At 41.7% G+C, this 15,000-nt stretch overlaps 1 protein-coding gene across 1 annotated transcript; it reads right to left on the reverse strand.

Moving 5' to 3' along the window:
- Positions 1 to 1,840: 1,840 nt before the first annotated feature.
- Positions 1,841 to 8,995, reverse strand: Gzma (granzyme A). The gene is made up of 5 exons (XM_004623094.2): positions 8,900 to 8,995; positions 5,563 to 5,707; positions 3,930 to 4,071; positions 3,483 to 3,752; positions 1,841 to 2,067 (listed from the first exon to the last, which is right to left on the reverse strand). Exons 1-5 carry the CDS (start codon positions 8,991 to 8,993, stop codon positions 1,906 to 1,908), a joined length of 813 nt encoding a protein of 270 aa, XP_004623151.2. The 5' UTR covers positions 8,994 to 8,995; the 3' UTR covers positions 1,841 to 1,905.
- Positions 8,996 to 15,000: the final 6,005 nt, after the last annotated feature.

Below are 15,000 nucleotides of genomic sequence, written 5' to 3' on the forward strand. Positions count from 1 at the left end.
TGAAATCAACCCTGTGTATCCCTCGCCCGAGTTTCATATTGAGTGAATGAAAACGAGAACACGTGTGTTTGTGTGTGTTACAGAATGTCAAGTTTGTGTGCGCAGCTATCGTGTGCTCTTTTTCATTTCTGGGTAAAAGTGTGTACTTTTTAAACCATTTTATTGTGAAAGGATATTCGAGAGGTTTTTTTCTTTCTTTGACTTTTTAGAAGCTCTTGTACTTTATTCTGAACACACCTCTGGTGGACAACACAGTTCGTTTCAGTTTGGCACATACCCAAGAGTAGAATGGCTAGATCATTAGGAAATGTATATTTGAGTTTTAATAGATAAATTAATTTTCCTAAGAAGAGCCCTTTAGTATTTCTACCAGCAATAAATGAGGGCTCCATGTAACTACTTTAAAAATAAATTTAAAAATCTATAATAATTATTGTTAGTAGGGAATAATACATTTTCTTTGCTTCTTTTTCTTTTTTTTTGAGACATGGTCTCATGGTGAAGTGCAGGGTGGCCTTGACCTTGTGGTGATCCTCCCGCCTCAGGCCCCCAGTGCTGGGATTATAGGCATGCATCGTCATGCCCAGCTGTTTTCTGTTGTTGTTCGAGAAGGAGTTTAGGCCAGCCCTGAACTCACTGCGTAGCCCAGACTGCAACAATCCTTCTGCCTCGGTCTCCTGAGTGCTGGAAGTGCAGGTAGGTGCCGCCATACCTTGGTTCCTTGTGCTTATTGCAGTTAAAATCCTTCCTAGGAATAGATGATTTAAGCAAGTGTCTAAAAATCAGCCTACTGACTCTTGAGTCCCTTCTTTTAGAGTTTAGCGCCAGGTTTCACTGATGACTGTGGGGCTTCTCCCTGGCTGCGTATTGGCACCACTGGGGAAGCTCATATACAGAAGTCTGGGTACAATCAAAGGTCCATTAAATCAGATTTCCCCAGAGCTCATCTGGGACATTGGTAATTGTAGGGTCTGGGAGTCGAATGGCAGCTATAATTGAAAGCAAGAGACTGGTATTTTAGTCAGCCTAAGCTCTGCTCTTCTTTTTCGGAGCTATCTCCTTGTGAGTCCCTGTGAGCACCCCCCCCCCCAACTAGAAAGGACCTGCTGGAGGGACGGGGCATGGTCATGTGGTCTCACCTCACAGTGGCTGCTGAGGTCACTCCCTGCTGAACTCAGAAATCCTGAATGGACATCACATGACTTTTTCCAAAGAAAACTTCCAGGTTCAGCACGCCTTCCCCGCTGCGCGAGGCAGCCAGTAGAACCGCTGTTAGTTAGACCCGCTGGGGGCAAGGGAGATGGAACCCGAGAAATAACGTGGGTCATCCATGACTTAAATGCAGACTCCTAAGGAACGTGACTGCCTTTTGTTTCCTTTTCTTGCTTGGCAAAATGCTTCATTTACATCCCCTAGAATTTCTATTCCTCATCAGGTGGCTTTGGAAAATATTGAGAGACATTATATATTTCTGTTTCTCCCACAGACTCAACTTATTGGAAATAAATAAAAATAGCAATTGTTGTTGTATAACAATGGCCTTCAAGGCAGACCTGCTTCCTTTTGTCCACATGCTCCAGACTGTCTGTTTCCTGAAGGATTACAGAGCCTTCCACTGTGTTTGTTATTAAAAGGACCTGATCTTAGTGTCATTCCTGCTGGGTCCCGCTGGGACACTGCAGTGAGTAATTCAGGAGAAAATTCCCGTGGCACTTGGCACACATGACACTGGTGACATTGTTTCCATCAGCCCCCCCTCCTCAACCCACAAGCTGCCATCTGATTCTTTCACTTTGGAGACTGATCTCCGCTCAGGGTTATTAGTGGGCAGAAACAGATCCAGCGATACAGCTTGATTTTATTTGTGATCAGATTAAGACATGACAACAAATGAAATACAGTTATCTAAAGTGTGCCCTTCATAGTCTTATGTATCCAGTGAATGGAGTTCTTTGAGAGACGCGTGTAGACACCAGGCGCTTGAGGCACTCCACATCTCCCTGTGAGACCGAAGGAAGTGATGCCGCGGAAAACACCTCCACAGCGCAGAGGGCTTCCAGAATCTCCCTGGGGAAAAGCAGAGGGGAGGACATGAGGTGGGACCCTTGTCAACCATGGCCAATAGCAAAATGTGAGAAATTGTACAGTGTTTAATATGAAATTAATACCAACCATGACTTAGCTAAAAACTAGTACTTAAGCAATCAAAATACTTTGATTGAAATACTTTAGTGTTTTAAAATAGGTTCAAAAAATTAGGCTTACTGGTTTTAATACACTACTGAGAATTGAAGTGAAACTTTTATGGTTTATGTTATATACTAATTTTTGGATTGCTCACTGCTTCCAAGAAAGAGATCCTTGTGTTTGTCATTTTCTCAGAAGGCTTAACAACTGAAGGAGTAAAATAGTCAAATGAAGATTGGTCCTTCCAGCAAGTATTTGTCATTCCAGAGAAACAAAACCAAAGCAAACCCTCTTAGGGAAAAGTTGGTTTACGATGTGATAAACTTGGGGTCCTCCTTAGGTAGATACATTTCTCCTGCCTGTCATGGTATCTAACATCTGTAGAGTTAGACTATTGGGTTTCATTTATCAATAGCCACTGTGATCACTGAGAAAATGGGTGAGGACTGTGAAGCTGCAGTGGTACAAGGTGCCTGGTGGCAGGGGGCTCGTGTTCGGGGATGTGGGCACGGCCTCAAGGTATTGCATATGGGTTCCCCAAACAGGAAGTTCTAGGTTCCTGGGTGCCTACACTGGAAGGAATAGGTTAGAGAAAAGGTGCCAAAGACAATGCCTTCTTTGCCTGAGACTTGGCCAGCCTTGGTCCTGAAGGTAAGATAGAATTCCTGTATAGGGTCTTTGGAAAAGGTGAAGAATTATAGGTACTCGGAATTTAGAAGTCTGTAAAGTGTTTTATCTACTTTAGTCTTTCAGCAGGGCACTGTCTTCATCCTTTTCAGGGACCCCAAGATGGAGGTTTACATATTCTTTGGCATGGGGGTCATGCTTGGAAGGGGTCTTCTGGGGCCTGAGCTCAGGTCTAGGAAGTCATGGGGGCGAGCCCAAGGCCTTCGGGCAGAGTGGGAATGACAGGTGCTTTAAATATGCCCGGGTGAAGTGGCAGAGATGGAAGGGAAGCCAAGCTCCCTTGAGGAGCCCTGGCCAAAGGTCTCCTGCCTTTTGTATACACAGTATCGTCAAGTTTAGATCTACAAATGATAATAAGAAAAATTAGGAAAAAATGGTTTCTTGTGGTATTTGATGTGAAATCAAGCTGTAGTGGATCAATCCCTGTACTATCGGTAAACTTTTATTTTTACTGACTCCCCTAAGCAGAGCTTATTAACTTATTTTGCCTGGGATTTTACCAAACTTCTTACATAACCACTGTAGAAGCCAATGCCAGGACAAAGCCACACAGCGTGTTTCAATGTCTTACTCTAATAGCCAACATGGGAAGCTCTTCTGTTACTTACATTGCATGAGTCTTTCCCACCATGAGGGTTTCCGGCACAAATCATATTGAGTCCAATCACAGGATTAAAATTGTAGTGGTCTGCATTATTGCAGATTTTTCTATCTATGATGGTGATGTTGACTTCTCTCAGAAGATCAGACAGAGGTGACTTATTGCCAGTCAGCCCCCACCCTGCAATTTGACATGAACTTCCTGGTTTTACATCATCCCCATTGGCAGGCAGTTGAAGGATAGCCACGTTTTTGTTAAGTTTTGCTTTTTTGTTCAGCTGTCAAAAGACAAACACAGGGAGTTATCAGAAGGAGATAAATACTAACATTTTTATTTAAATTCTCATTCAACCTACTGGGACCTCCTTATATGAATTTGTTCCTTTAGAGGCACAGGGGATTCCATGTTGCCAAGTTTAGGAGTTTTTGTAAGTCAAGACCTCAAAGGTACATACCTGAAGAAGTTTAAGATCATTTTCATGTGTGTCCGGGTCATAGCATGGGTGAGGAAAGTCCTTCTGAATTGAGAATATCTGTTTTTCTGGCTCGTCCTTGGTTATTGAGTGAGCTCCAAGAATGACCTCGGACTTTCTGTCCCTAGAATAGACACAACACAGTTTACTGAGTTTATTCTTTAATTAGAAACTGATTGTATAATGAATTGATCCTTTTCATTTCATCATTTGTAAATGTGCTTTTTATGGAGATACTTTGTGGCTTGAAGAATGTGTATGCCTTAAAGGGCGAACGTGAGCTCATTTGGGATCGATTATCATCATCCCCTGGAATACCAGAGACTGGGCATCTTACGAAGAACAGAAAGTGTCTTTGGCTGGTGATTTGGGACTTCAAGAACCTGGTGTCGGCTACAGCTTGGCTTCTGGGGAGGGCGTCATGCTGTCGGCTTGTGGAAGAAAGTGTGTGTGTGTGTAGGGGCGGGCAGAGGTCCAGGCTGCTTATTATGTCCCTGAAGCTTTGCAGCAAACTAATGCTTTTGTTGCCTTTCTCTGCTGTACAGCTGACACTAGTCTCATTTATGACATTAGAACTGTACTTTTCAGTAGAGCATATTTTATTTTTTAATTATTTTTTTATTGGTATGTATTGGCAGTAGAGAATGATTACAATCATCATGAGAAGTTGGCACACATACATAACCCATCTGAATTCTTTTGTCCAGACAATAAAATGTTCTATAAATCTGCATGGTCCAGTGTGGTAGCCCCTCACCATATGAGGCCACTAAGGACTTGAAATATGGCCAGTGTATCACTGAGGAAGTAAATTTATAATGTCATTTGGTTTTTTTTTTTTTAATTTTTTTTTAAATTTTTTATTTATTTGAGAGAGAGAGAGAGAGAGAGAGAGAGAGAGAGAGAGAGTGTGGTGTGTGTGTGTGGCCAGCTCAGCCCACCAGGGGGCGGGGCTGGCTGGCATGTGGTGCTGGGGGATTGAACCGCGGTCCCTGATGCCTTGCCAAGCTTGTTCTAAGTAGGTGCCTTAGACCACTGAGCCATCTCTCCAGCCCCCTTATTTTTTTTTTTAATTTTTTTTTTAATTTTTTATTTATTTGTTGGTTTTTAAAAAATTATTATTCTTATTATTTTGTACTGAGGATTGAACTCAGGACCTCGTGCCTGCCAGGCAGGCACTAGTGTCACTGAACTATCTTCCTAGCCTTTCTAATTAAATTTGTATAGCCCAAGTGGCTATGCTATCAGATAGCTCAGGTTTAGAGGCCTGGGGAGAGGGCTCAAGGAAGTGCCGTAGGTGATAGAAACTAGGGGGTGGCGGAAGGTGTGAGTGCTTCTGCAAAGAGCACAGAAGGCACTGGGAGCAAGCTTTCTCTGCCTGGTGGCTGTGCCTGGGTCCAGAGTGAGCCCAGAAAGTTGACCTTTCCATGCTGAAGTGACTCTGTTCCAGCACCTGTACCTGGATAGTCCTCAGAATGAGCTTGGAGCTGCTGCTTCCTCATTGCCCTGATTGTGGGTTTAACTTCATTTGGGCTAAATCGAGTTCCTTCAGACTCAAGTAACATGAAAACACGTAGGGTCTCCACACACTGCCTTTTAGGATGTGAACACTTACACGGCACAGTGGGCTGCAGTCAACACCCACATTTTTCCAATCAAAGCACCAGCACAGATATTTCCTTTGTTGAGTTTAAGCAGGACCATGTAGGGTCTTGAGTGAGGAGCTACTTCATGGCCTCCAATAATTCTTACACAGCCATCTGTTCAGCAGGAAAAAGAAACTCAGTTTGCCTGAAAAAGTTCTTCATAAAGCCATGGCTCTAAGGCCAGATATGCTTTTCCCTCCAAGAGAAAGATCGTGGATGAAAGTGTTTCCCTTTGCGTTTACTCTGTGTGGACCTACAGACATCTTTTGTAAGTCCCATCCCTGTTGGACTCTGCAACAGAGGTCACAGCTGTTGTACTCACAGACTGAAGGTTGTATTCCAGGGTCATCAGCCTGGAAATCTGTCACAAAGCTTTAACCCCAGGCCTTGGGCTTTGGAAAGGGCAGAGAGCCCTAGGTTGGTCTACACCAGCAGCAGTTGCTGCAGGAGATGTTGATGACCACAAGTGCCCCCAACCCCCTTCTGGCTTATAATTAATTTGGGGAAGTAGAGGGGATTTTAGAAGTCTGCAAATTTCTCTTTTTACCCCAAACCCTTGTAGAAGTGTAACTTACAAACTGACATTAGTACTTCCTAGTAATGACCCTCTGGGAGTCTTTTGGTGATTGAGGTGTTCTAGTATTGAATTGCACTGTTCTTCCTCAAGCTTTGAGAGAATAAGCGTATCACACCTGAGGCTCACCTTCCCTTTCCAGGCCTAACTGCATGGTTTAACCTAAGGCCTCTGCAGTAAGGTAAGGAAAAGAACTAAGGAGAGGATTCTGTCTTAGAAAAGTTTCCTTCATGATAAGCTGGGATTAGCTTGTTAGAGAACAGGGAGACCTAAGCCCCCACACACTGTATTTCTGGCTGAGAGGACCTGTGTGTCCTGGTGGTGACTCTCGGCTACCTTCTCCAGCACACGCTCTTGGGTTCTCCTAAAGTAGTTCTCCTGCGAGAGGGCTGAGATTCATGGTTTCTGCAGTAGACGGCAATGCTTCTCATTCCATCATTAAAGTACTGAACTCACAGTAAGTTATCAGTGATGGAGACAAGCTTTTAAACATAAGGATTGATGTGGGTGAGGGTAAGAGGAAGAGGATGACCACAGCCCTGCACTTCTAAGGGGAGTTGGCAGGCAACATTCTAGGCTCTAGAGAGAAGAGGGTAAGGGACTTAAAGAAACCAAAAGAACTTCAGCCACATTCCCATTTTTCGTGGGGTGACTCATATTCAGATATTTCTACAGATCCATTTTTGGGCTTTGTGGAATGCGGAAAACAAACTCAGCAGAACACTTGTAGAGCACTCCATGCTTTCAGTGGAGCATGTATATCAGCTTCAGGGGTTAGTCTGCATCTGCCTTCAACCACTCTTAGAGTCTCGGGGAGGGGTTGGAGGAGTGAGGGCATTTAAAAAATTGGTATTTTCTGGTCCTTATGCTAAATTTAATCAGAATTTCTGAGGCTAGAACAGGATGTCAATATTTAAAAAAAAATCTTGCAACTATTCTAAGGAGTAGGATGGTTGAGCCCGTTAGCTCAGGGTCTCAGGTCTTTTTTTGTGTGTGTGGTACTGGAAAGTGAACTCAGGACATTGTGCTTGCCAGGCAGGCGCTGATGCCACTGAGCTGGGCCCCAAGGGCCTGAGGTCTTGCTTTGCTGCCTGTTCTCCTTGCGGGCTCACATTGCTCTCTGTGAAAACAGGAAACAAAGTGGAGCAGAGCAAAGAGCCTTTGCTGCTGCTTTTGAGGATAAAATAAGATTTTTAAGACAATCTGTCTCCTTTTCAGGAGGATTTTACATGCCTTAGTATGTTAAATACTCAGTTGTCTGCTGTGCTTGTAATATGCCCATCCTTTAGTCTCAAATGTCCTGCAAGCTTGTTTCCTTTTATACTTTCCTTTTAGTTTTGGATGCAAGGTAACCCAGAGAGGTTCCTTGGAAATTCCCAGCATTTATGTTATCCCCTGGGGAAGAAGCCCTGGCTCTCTCCATATTTATCAGCTGATTTTGCCCCATCCCTAGGTTCTTCAAAGAAGATATAGAACTACTCAGAAGCCACTGTGCTTCCCTCCAGTGACAATATTACAAATGTTACAGCACTTCAACCCCTACAGGCAGAGGTCATACCAAAGCAGGTATGAGTTCTGTATTGGTTACACTCAGTGACTTCACAGAAAATCCTGTAGCTCTCCCGGAGAGGCCATGTGCGGACTTTCCCAGTGTCCGGAGGTTCCCCCAAGGAGAGGCTAGAGAAAGACGGTAGTTACTAAGATTCTAATAGATCCCGATTCCGGTGGCCAGGTCAGCTTTGTCTTATTATTATTATTTTTTGCTGTAAAACTATCTGTGCATTTCTGCAGAAAGAAAGGCTGAGTTTGTAACTGATGCTGCAAAAGGGAGCTTTGAAAGTTAATATTTTTTTCCTTTAGGACAGGTGGCTTCTCCAGACTTCTTCAGTCCTAGAACATAAACCATCCTTCGCACCTCTCCTCGGCCCAGAGGAGTGGGGCTTGCAGAAGCTGGCACCAGGAGGCTAAAGTCCACTGCCTTTCCTTAGGAAGGGAGGGAGCATGCCTGAACGGGCGCATTCTCACTACCTCCCGCCCCGACCTTGTTATAAAAGACTCCAACACCTGCCTATGATAAGGTGGTGATTTGAGGCAAATGGGTCCCTTCCATGTCCTTGGAGGTAGCTGTGAATAAATCCCTTTAAAAAAAATTCTTCCTTGACTTGGTCCGAGGTGGGCAAATGAACCCAAGCTATGAAGCTTTGGCACTGGTAACCAGCTAGGGCACCACTATTCTTTTTCTGACAGGGAACTTGTTTCCCCAACTCAAACATATTTTGCATGTTTTGTAGTTCATTTTTTATTTTTGTGAGATAGGGTCTTGCAATGTAGTTCAGGCTGACCTTGAACTCATGCTGTAGCCTACACTGTACTTAAACTCTTGGTGATCCTCCTGCCTCAGGCTCCTGAGTGCTGAGATTACACCCTTGCTTCACCATGCCTGGCTGTTTGCTCATCTTTACATTGTTCTTTTTGGAAATTTTCAACTTACAAATTGGCAGCAATAAGCGTTAGCAGTTCTGTTATCTTTTGGAAAGATAATATGAAGAAAAAGGAAGGATTTTTCTTTTAAAATAAAGAATTCAGAAAGGTAATTGAAAAAAGATTGCTAAACCTTTTAAAACTTGGGGGAGATAACTCTTTTGGCACAATAAGGTGTTATTATCAAATAGTCACTGAAAGTTAGCTCCACTTTGCTTAGTGATCATAAAAATAACAAGAATCAGCCTTACCTTCAGGAATGAGTAGAAGAAAAACAGCTATCGAGAGAGAAGATGCCAGAAATGCATAGGAGTTGCTCATTGTGGCTGGCTGCTGTCCCTGCATCAATCAACAGGAAGGCCACTTGTCATTCTCAGCTGGGTCCCCCTATATAGGAGGGTCAGAGGATGTGGCTCCCTCTCTTACCTTTCTTTCACACGTCAGAGCTTTGCACTGGGAGACGAACCCCAAGCGAGAGCAGCGCATGACCGCTCAGCGCCCGGGGCACCATCTACTTCCTGGGGACGTTCAGGGAGAGCACTGCCAGTCTGCAGGGCTGATTGCCCACAAGAAGAGGCGGACGCAGCACACAAGAAGAGACTGCACATGTCTCAGCCAAGATGTTTTCATCAACAACAATATTACTTTCAGTATCCAGGAATGGAAGTTCTTTGAAGATTCAAAACTCAAAGCTTTCAGAAAAGACCTAAAATTGGTCATCAATCAAGCGACTTTCTGGCTGTCTCCTTGGGTTATTTACTTATTTAAAAGAGAATGAAAAAAGAATAAAAATGATACAGAACTTCAAAACAAGATGATAGGAAACTAGTAATGGTTATTATATTGCATATTATTATCTTCAAAGTAGTCGCTCACAAAATAGGACAGATATACAGCTACTTTCTCTTAGTCAATGAGAAGAAAAATTTATACTAGTAGTGTTTAGACAAGATATCATGTTTGCATCTTGTACTCTGAATACTATGAAGACAATGATATGCAATGTGTTAATTATTGTAACTGTCCTACTAACCTGCTTTGAAACTGTCTCATTGTGATTTATTTCTCAATGAAATTAATAAAAAACAAAAACAAAGTAGTTGCTCAGATTACTAGTATAAGCATGTAAAACTGATCAAGCAATATAAGCCCTAATTGTTCCTTTTAATGAACTAATAGAAATTAGTGATACAGTTATCTTAGCTGTCTTACGTGTATGCATATATATTTAATAATAAGCTGAGCACAGGTGGAGATCAGGAAGGAAAGAGGTGCACAAAATTTCTGCCTCTACTTTCCAGCTTTGTGGAGAAGGGTTTGTTGTGATACCGCCTGGAACCTGGGGATGGTGTGGGGATATGAGTTGGTGAGGTGGGTACTGTTGGCCCTGCTCAGTCCTGTTATTGTGCCTCTTCTGATGGTTTAATGTCACAGCTCTAGATACTGCAAGTGTCCTTCTTTAGCTGAGAAAGTGTGAATAAGGCAGGACTGATGTTTCAGTGTTGGGGAATGTCTCACTAAGAAGAATCAACCTCAGTTCCTGGAGGAAGAGAATGAAGAAAGGCTTCTATCAGAAGTGTTTTCAGTCCTTTTTAGAGGTCAGGATGTGGTCTTTGTTGTGATATATATGGTCATACATTTTGTCAGGATGTTTGGTTGTGAGCCACCCATCCCCATGGTTGACACACTGATGACTTCAGACCTAGTGGTTTCTTTTTTAGAAGTCAACAACCTCATACTTTTAGAACTAGCGGTTACATTTTTAGGAATCATATAACTTTAGAAGGAAATCCTGAGACCCCTGTGTTTCTTTGATGTAGGTCTCATTAGTGTATCCTTCTCATCATTTTTGGTAATAGTGGTCGGATACTCTGCTTCTGGTTTTGATGAGTAATTTTAGTGCAGACTTAGAAAAAGTCAAATTTTAATTGACAGCACCTACTGAAAACATTTGAAGGAAACAATGACAATATTATTTCAATATGACTGTAGCTGCTATTTATACTGACTTTTAGCAGATTTATAGGATATAATTGGTATGCCATCAGGTTCACTCATTTAAAAGCGCACAACCCAATAGATTTGAAGATATTTATAGGGTTCTGTAGTCATTATACTTTAATTCTAGAATATTTTCATCACCCCCAAGAAGCTTATAACCGTTACTGTCACTCTAAATAGGAAACCTCTAAATTTTCTTTCTATTTCATTAGATTTACCTATTAGGGACATCTCAGATAAACAGATCATATAATATGTAGTTGTTTTGTGACTGATTTTTTTTCACTTAAAAAGTTTTTAAGGTTTTTACATATTGTAACATGTAGCAGCATTATAGTCCTTTTATTGTCAGAGAAGGTTCCATTATGTGAATATAGTGCATTTTGGTTTTTCATTGGTGAGTTGATGGGTATTTGGCTTATTTCTTATCTTTAGCTATTCAAATATGCCTCTGTGAACAGTCTTCTGTAAATTTTTATCAGAACTTTCATTTTCTCTGACTTTACATCTAAAAGTGAAATTACCAAATAACTTGGTAGTTACATAGTAACTATGTGTTTAACATTTTGAGGAGCTTCTAAACCATTTTCCAATGTAGCTACATTTCCACTAACAATCTGTAAGACTGCAAATTTTTTCTAAATTACTGCCAATATTAATATTATGTCTTTTGATAATAGTCATTTTAGAAGGTGTGAAATAGCATCTCACTGTAGTTTTAATTTGTGTGTCTCTAATGACTAATGATGTTGAGTTTCTTATGTACTTATTTTCCATCCATATCTCTTTGGTGAAATACCTTTCTACTTTTAAGTTGAGTCATTTGTCTTTTGCATTGAGTTATAACTTTTAAAATATGCTAGACACAAGTCCCCTGTTACATAAATAATTTATAAACATTTTCTCCAACTCTGTGGGTTTTCTTCTCTCTTTGTTGGTGATATCTTTTGAAGGATGAAATGAAAAAAATTTTTTTTAAATGTATTTAGGGCAGGGTCTACAGGGTCTCACTACACAGATCAGACCTGTAGTGATCCTCCTATTTTTCAGCCTCCCAAGTGCTGAGATTACAGGTGCATGCCACTGTGCCCAGTCTTAGGCCCCGGTCCAGTGCACTCCAGGGGAGGGCCTGGCACGGCATGCCAGAAATTTTTTTAAAAATTAATTTTATTGAGAAAGAAATAGCAATGAGACAGTTTCAAAACCAATTAGAGGGACAGTTTCAATAATTAATACATTGCATATTGTTGACTTCATTGTGGTTATTCATAGTATAAGATGCAGACATGATATCCTGTCCAAACACTATTAGTTCAAATCTTTTTTCTCACTGAATTAAGAGAAAGTAGCTGTATATGTATCCTAACTATTTTGTATATACAGATACAAAATGGTCCTTCATTTATATCCCCTTTTTTTGTTTAGTTTTGTCAGAGATGGGTACTCCATTGCCATTTAAATATTGTAGGCGCGTGAATTCAGCAAAATAATCCAATATAGTCCAGTAGTCCATAATAATAGTGGGTTATCTATAGGACTGGCAATGTCAGAAGTTATTGACTTGAACATTTTACAGTCTAGCATATTAATATGGCTTTACTTTTTATACTTCATTTTTATACTTTTCTGCTGGATGGTTAAGACCAAGATAAAGTGAGACCTATATAACAAGAAATGTAACTTTTGTATGTGATAAGGTTAGTCAAATCCCCTCAGAATTTACCCTGAAACCCTGTACTGCAATTTGTAGATCCTTTGTCAGTGTCAGCCATGTGGATGAGTCATGGCTGTTGCTTGACCAATTTCAGTGAAAGCCTGAGAGAATGTTTTCTCTCCATGTGACTCTCCTTTGGCACACTCTGCATCATTGATCATTTTCCTGATGGAAGTTTTTAAACTTTGATGAATGCTAACTTCTCAGTTTCCCTGTCACTGGGAAATAAGAGCTAACACCTAAAAAGAAACTGACCAACATATTCTCCATGAACTTAGGTATCTTAAAAAAAAGTTCCGGCTTTTTGCTGGTGGACACCGCGGTGGAGGCATCATCAGGCTGTCTTCCGACTGCCGTCTTGTCTAAGTCAGAGTCTCCCAAGGAGCCGGAACAGCTACAGAAGCTCTTCATCGGAGGGCTGAACTTTGAAACAACTGAGGAGAGTCTGAGGAGCCATTTTGAGCAATGGGGAACACTCATGGACTGCGTGGTAATGAGAGACCCGAACACTGAGCGTTCCAGGGGTTTTGGGTTTGTCACTTATGCCACTGTGGAGGAGGTGGATGCAGCCATGAATGCAAGGCCACACAAAGTGGACGGAAGAGTTGTGGAACCAAAGAGAGCTGTCTCAAGAGAAGATTCTCAAAGACCAGGTGCCCACTTAACGGTGAAGAAGATCTCTGTTGGTGGCATTAAAGAAGATACTGAAGAACATCACCTACGAGATTATTTTGAGCAATATGGAAAAATCGAAGTAATTGAAGTTATGACTGACCGAGGCAGTGGAAAAAAGAGAGGCTTTGCTTTTGTAACCTTTGATGACCATGACTCTGTGGATAAGATTGTCATTCAAAATACAACACTGTGAACGGCCACAACTGTGAAGTGAGGAAAGCCCTGTCCAAGCAGGAGATGGCTAGTGCTTCATCTAGCCAAAGAGGTCGAAGTGGTTCTGGAAATTTGGTGGTGGTCGTGGAGGTGGTTTTGGTGGCAATGACAGTTTCGGTCACAGAGGAAACTTGAGTGGTCGAGGTGGCTTTGGTGGCAGCCATGGTGGGGGTGGATATGGTGGCAGTGGAGATGGCTACAATGGATTTGGTAATGATGGAAGCAATTATGGAGGTGGTGGAAGCTATAATGAATTTGACAATTACAACAGTCAGTCTTCAGATTTTGGACCCATGAAGGGAGGAAACTTTGGAGGCAGAAGCTCTGGGCCCTATGGTGGTGGAGGCCAATATTTTACCTAACCACGAAATTAAGGTGGCTATGGTGGCTCCAGCAGCAGCAGTAGCTATGACAGTGGCAGAAGGTTTTAAACACTTCCAGGAAACAAAACTTAGCAGGAGAGGAGAGCCAGAGAAGTGACAGGGAAGCTACAGGTTACAACAGATTTGTGAACTCAGCCAAGCACAGTGGTAGCAGGGCCTAGCTGCTACAAAGAAACAATACTCATGCATATGGGCAAAAAACTCGAGGACTGTATTTGAGACTAATTGTATAACAGGTTATTTTAGTTTCTGTCCTGGTCTTCCTTCGCCTCCAGTGTGCAGGTGTGGAGCTTCTGCTGGTCCAAGTCTAACCTATTAAGAACTTAACAGGGAGACTCCAAGTAGCCTGCGGGATGCATGAAAGCTGCGATCTGTGGGTATAGTGCAAGCAGGTGAGGAACCTTCCTGGACCCATTTAAGAACTTTGGTGGACTTGGGAGGACTGAGAGAGAGACTCCATCTTGGTGATTACTGGGAGCTTCAAAAATGCCAAAATGCAGGAGCAAAAGGCAATCTCAATCCTCCAGCCCACACAGAACAAAGCCAGGATACAAAGACATACAATAACTTGAAAATCTAACACCTGGAATTTCTGAAATGATAGCAACTGGAGAAAAGAAACAACTCTGTCAGGCTATAGAAGAAAGAAGATGAGAAATAGTCTCTCAGCTCAAAAGAGAAATGACAACAATTGCAAAAGAATGGCTCAGCACAGCTAAAGAAGACATAGATTGAAAAAAAGAGAGAATAGAAAAATGATGGGAACACTGAATGACTAATACAGGAAAGAATTTGAATACATGAAACATTCAAACAGATATCCAGGAAATTAAGAACTCCATTAAAAGCTGGCAAAACCACTTGCCTGAAACTGAAGATAGACTTTCAGGCCTCGAAGATAGTGGTGCAGCCAATGAATGTGAAAGGAAAGCTCTCTTAAAACTAACAAGGAACCAGGAAATAACAACTCAGCAGTTACAAGATGACACAAAGAAAAATAATGTAAGAGTAGTAGTTGTCCATGAAGTAGTGGAAGAGAGCACAAATGACATAAAAAGACTATTTGCAGAAGTATTAGCACAAAATTTTCCAAACATGAGAAAAAAACCTGACATGCAGATAAGCGAGGCATATAGAGCTCCACACAGGCATAACCACAATAAGTCTACATGTAGACACATAATAATCAAGATCCAGAAATTCAGCAAAAGAATAGAATATTAGAAGTGGTAGAGAGAAGAAACAGTGGAATGGAAAATCCATTCAGAATCACAGCAAATTTCTCAACACAAATCATCAAATCAAGAAGAGCATGGAGTGAAGTATTTCAGGTCCTGAAATAACATCCAATCTAGGTCGATGTACC

Source organism: Octodon degus, unplaced genomic scaffold (assembly GCF_000260255.1).
Source record: "Octodon degus isolate 3935 unplaced genomic scaffold, OctDeg1.0 scaffold00001, whole genome shotgun sequence".
NCBI classification, from domain to species: Eukaryota; Metazoa; Chordata; class Mammalia; order Rodentia; family Octodontidae; genus Octodon; species Octodon degus.

Excerpts from the sequence above, each read along its gene's own strand:
- Gzma (XM_004623094.2), bottom strand. The coding sequence starts at position 8,993 with ATGCAGGGACAGCAGCCAGCCACAATGAGCAACTCCTATGCATTTCTG. Across the intron at positions 4,072-5,562 it reads ACTGCAGCCCACTGTGCCGT|GGACAGAAAGTCCGAGGTCA; the intron begins GTAAGTGTTCAC and ends TGTCTATTCTAG. Across the intron at positions 2,068-3,482 it reads GTGGGAAAGACTCATGCAAT|GGAGATTCTGGAAGCCCTCT; the intron begins GTAAGTAACAGA and ends GCTTTTCCCCAG.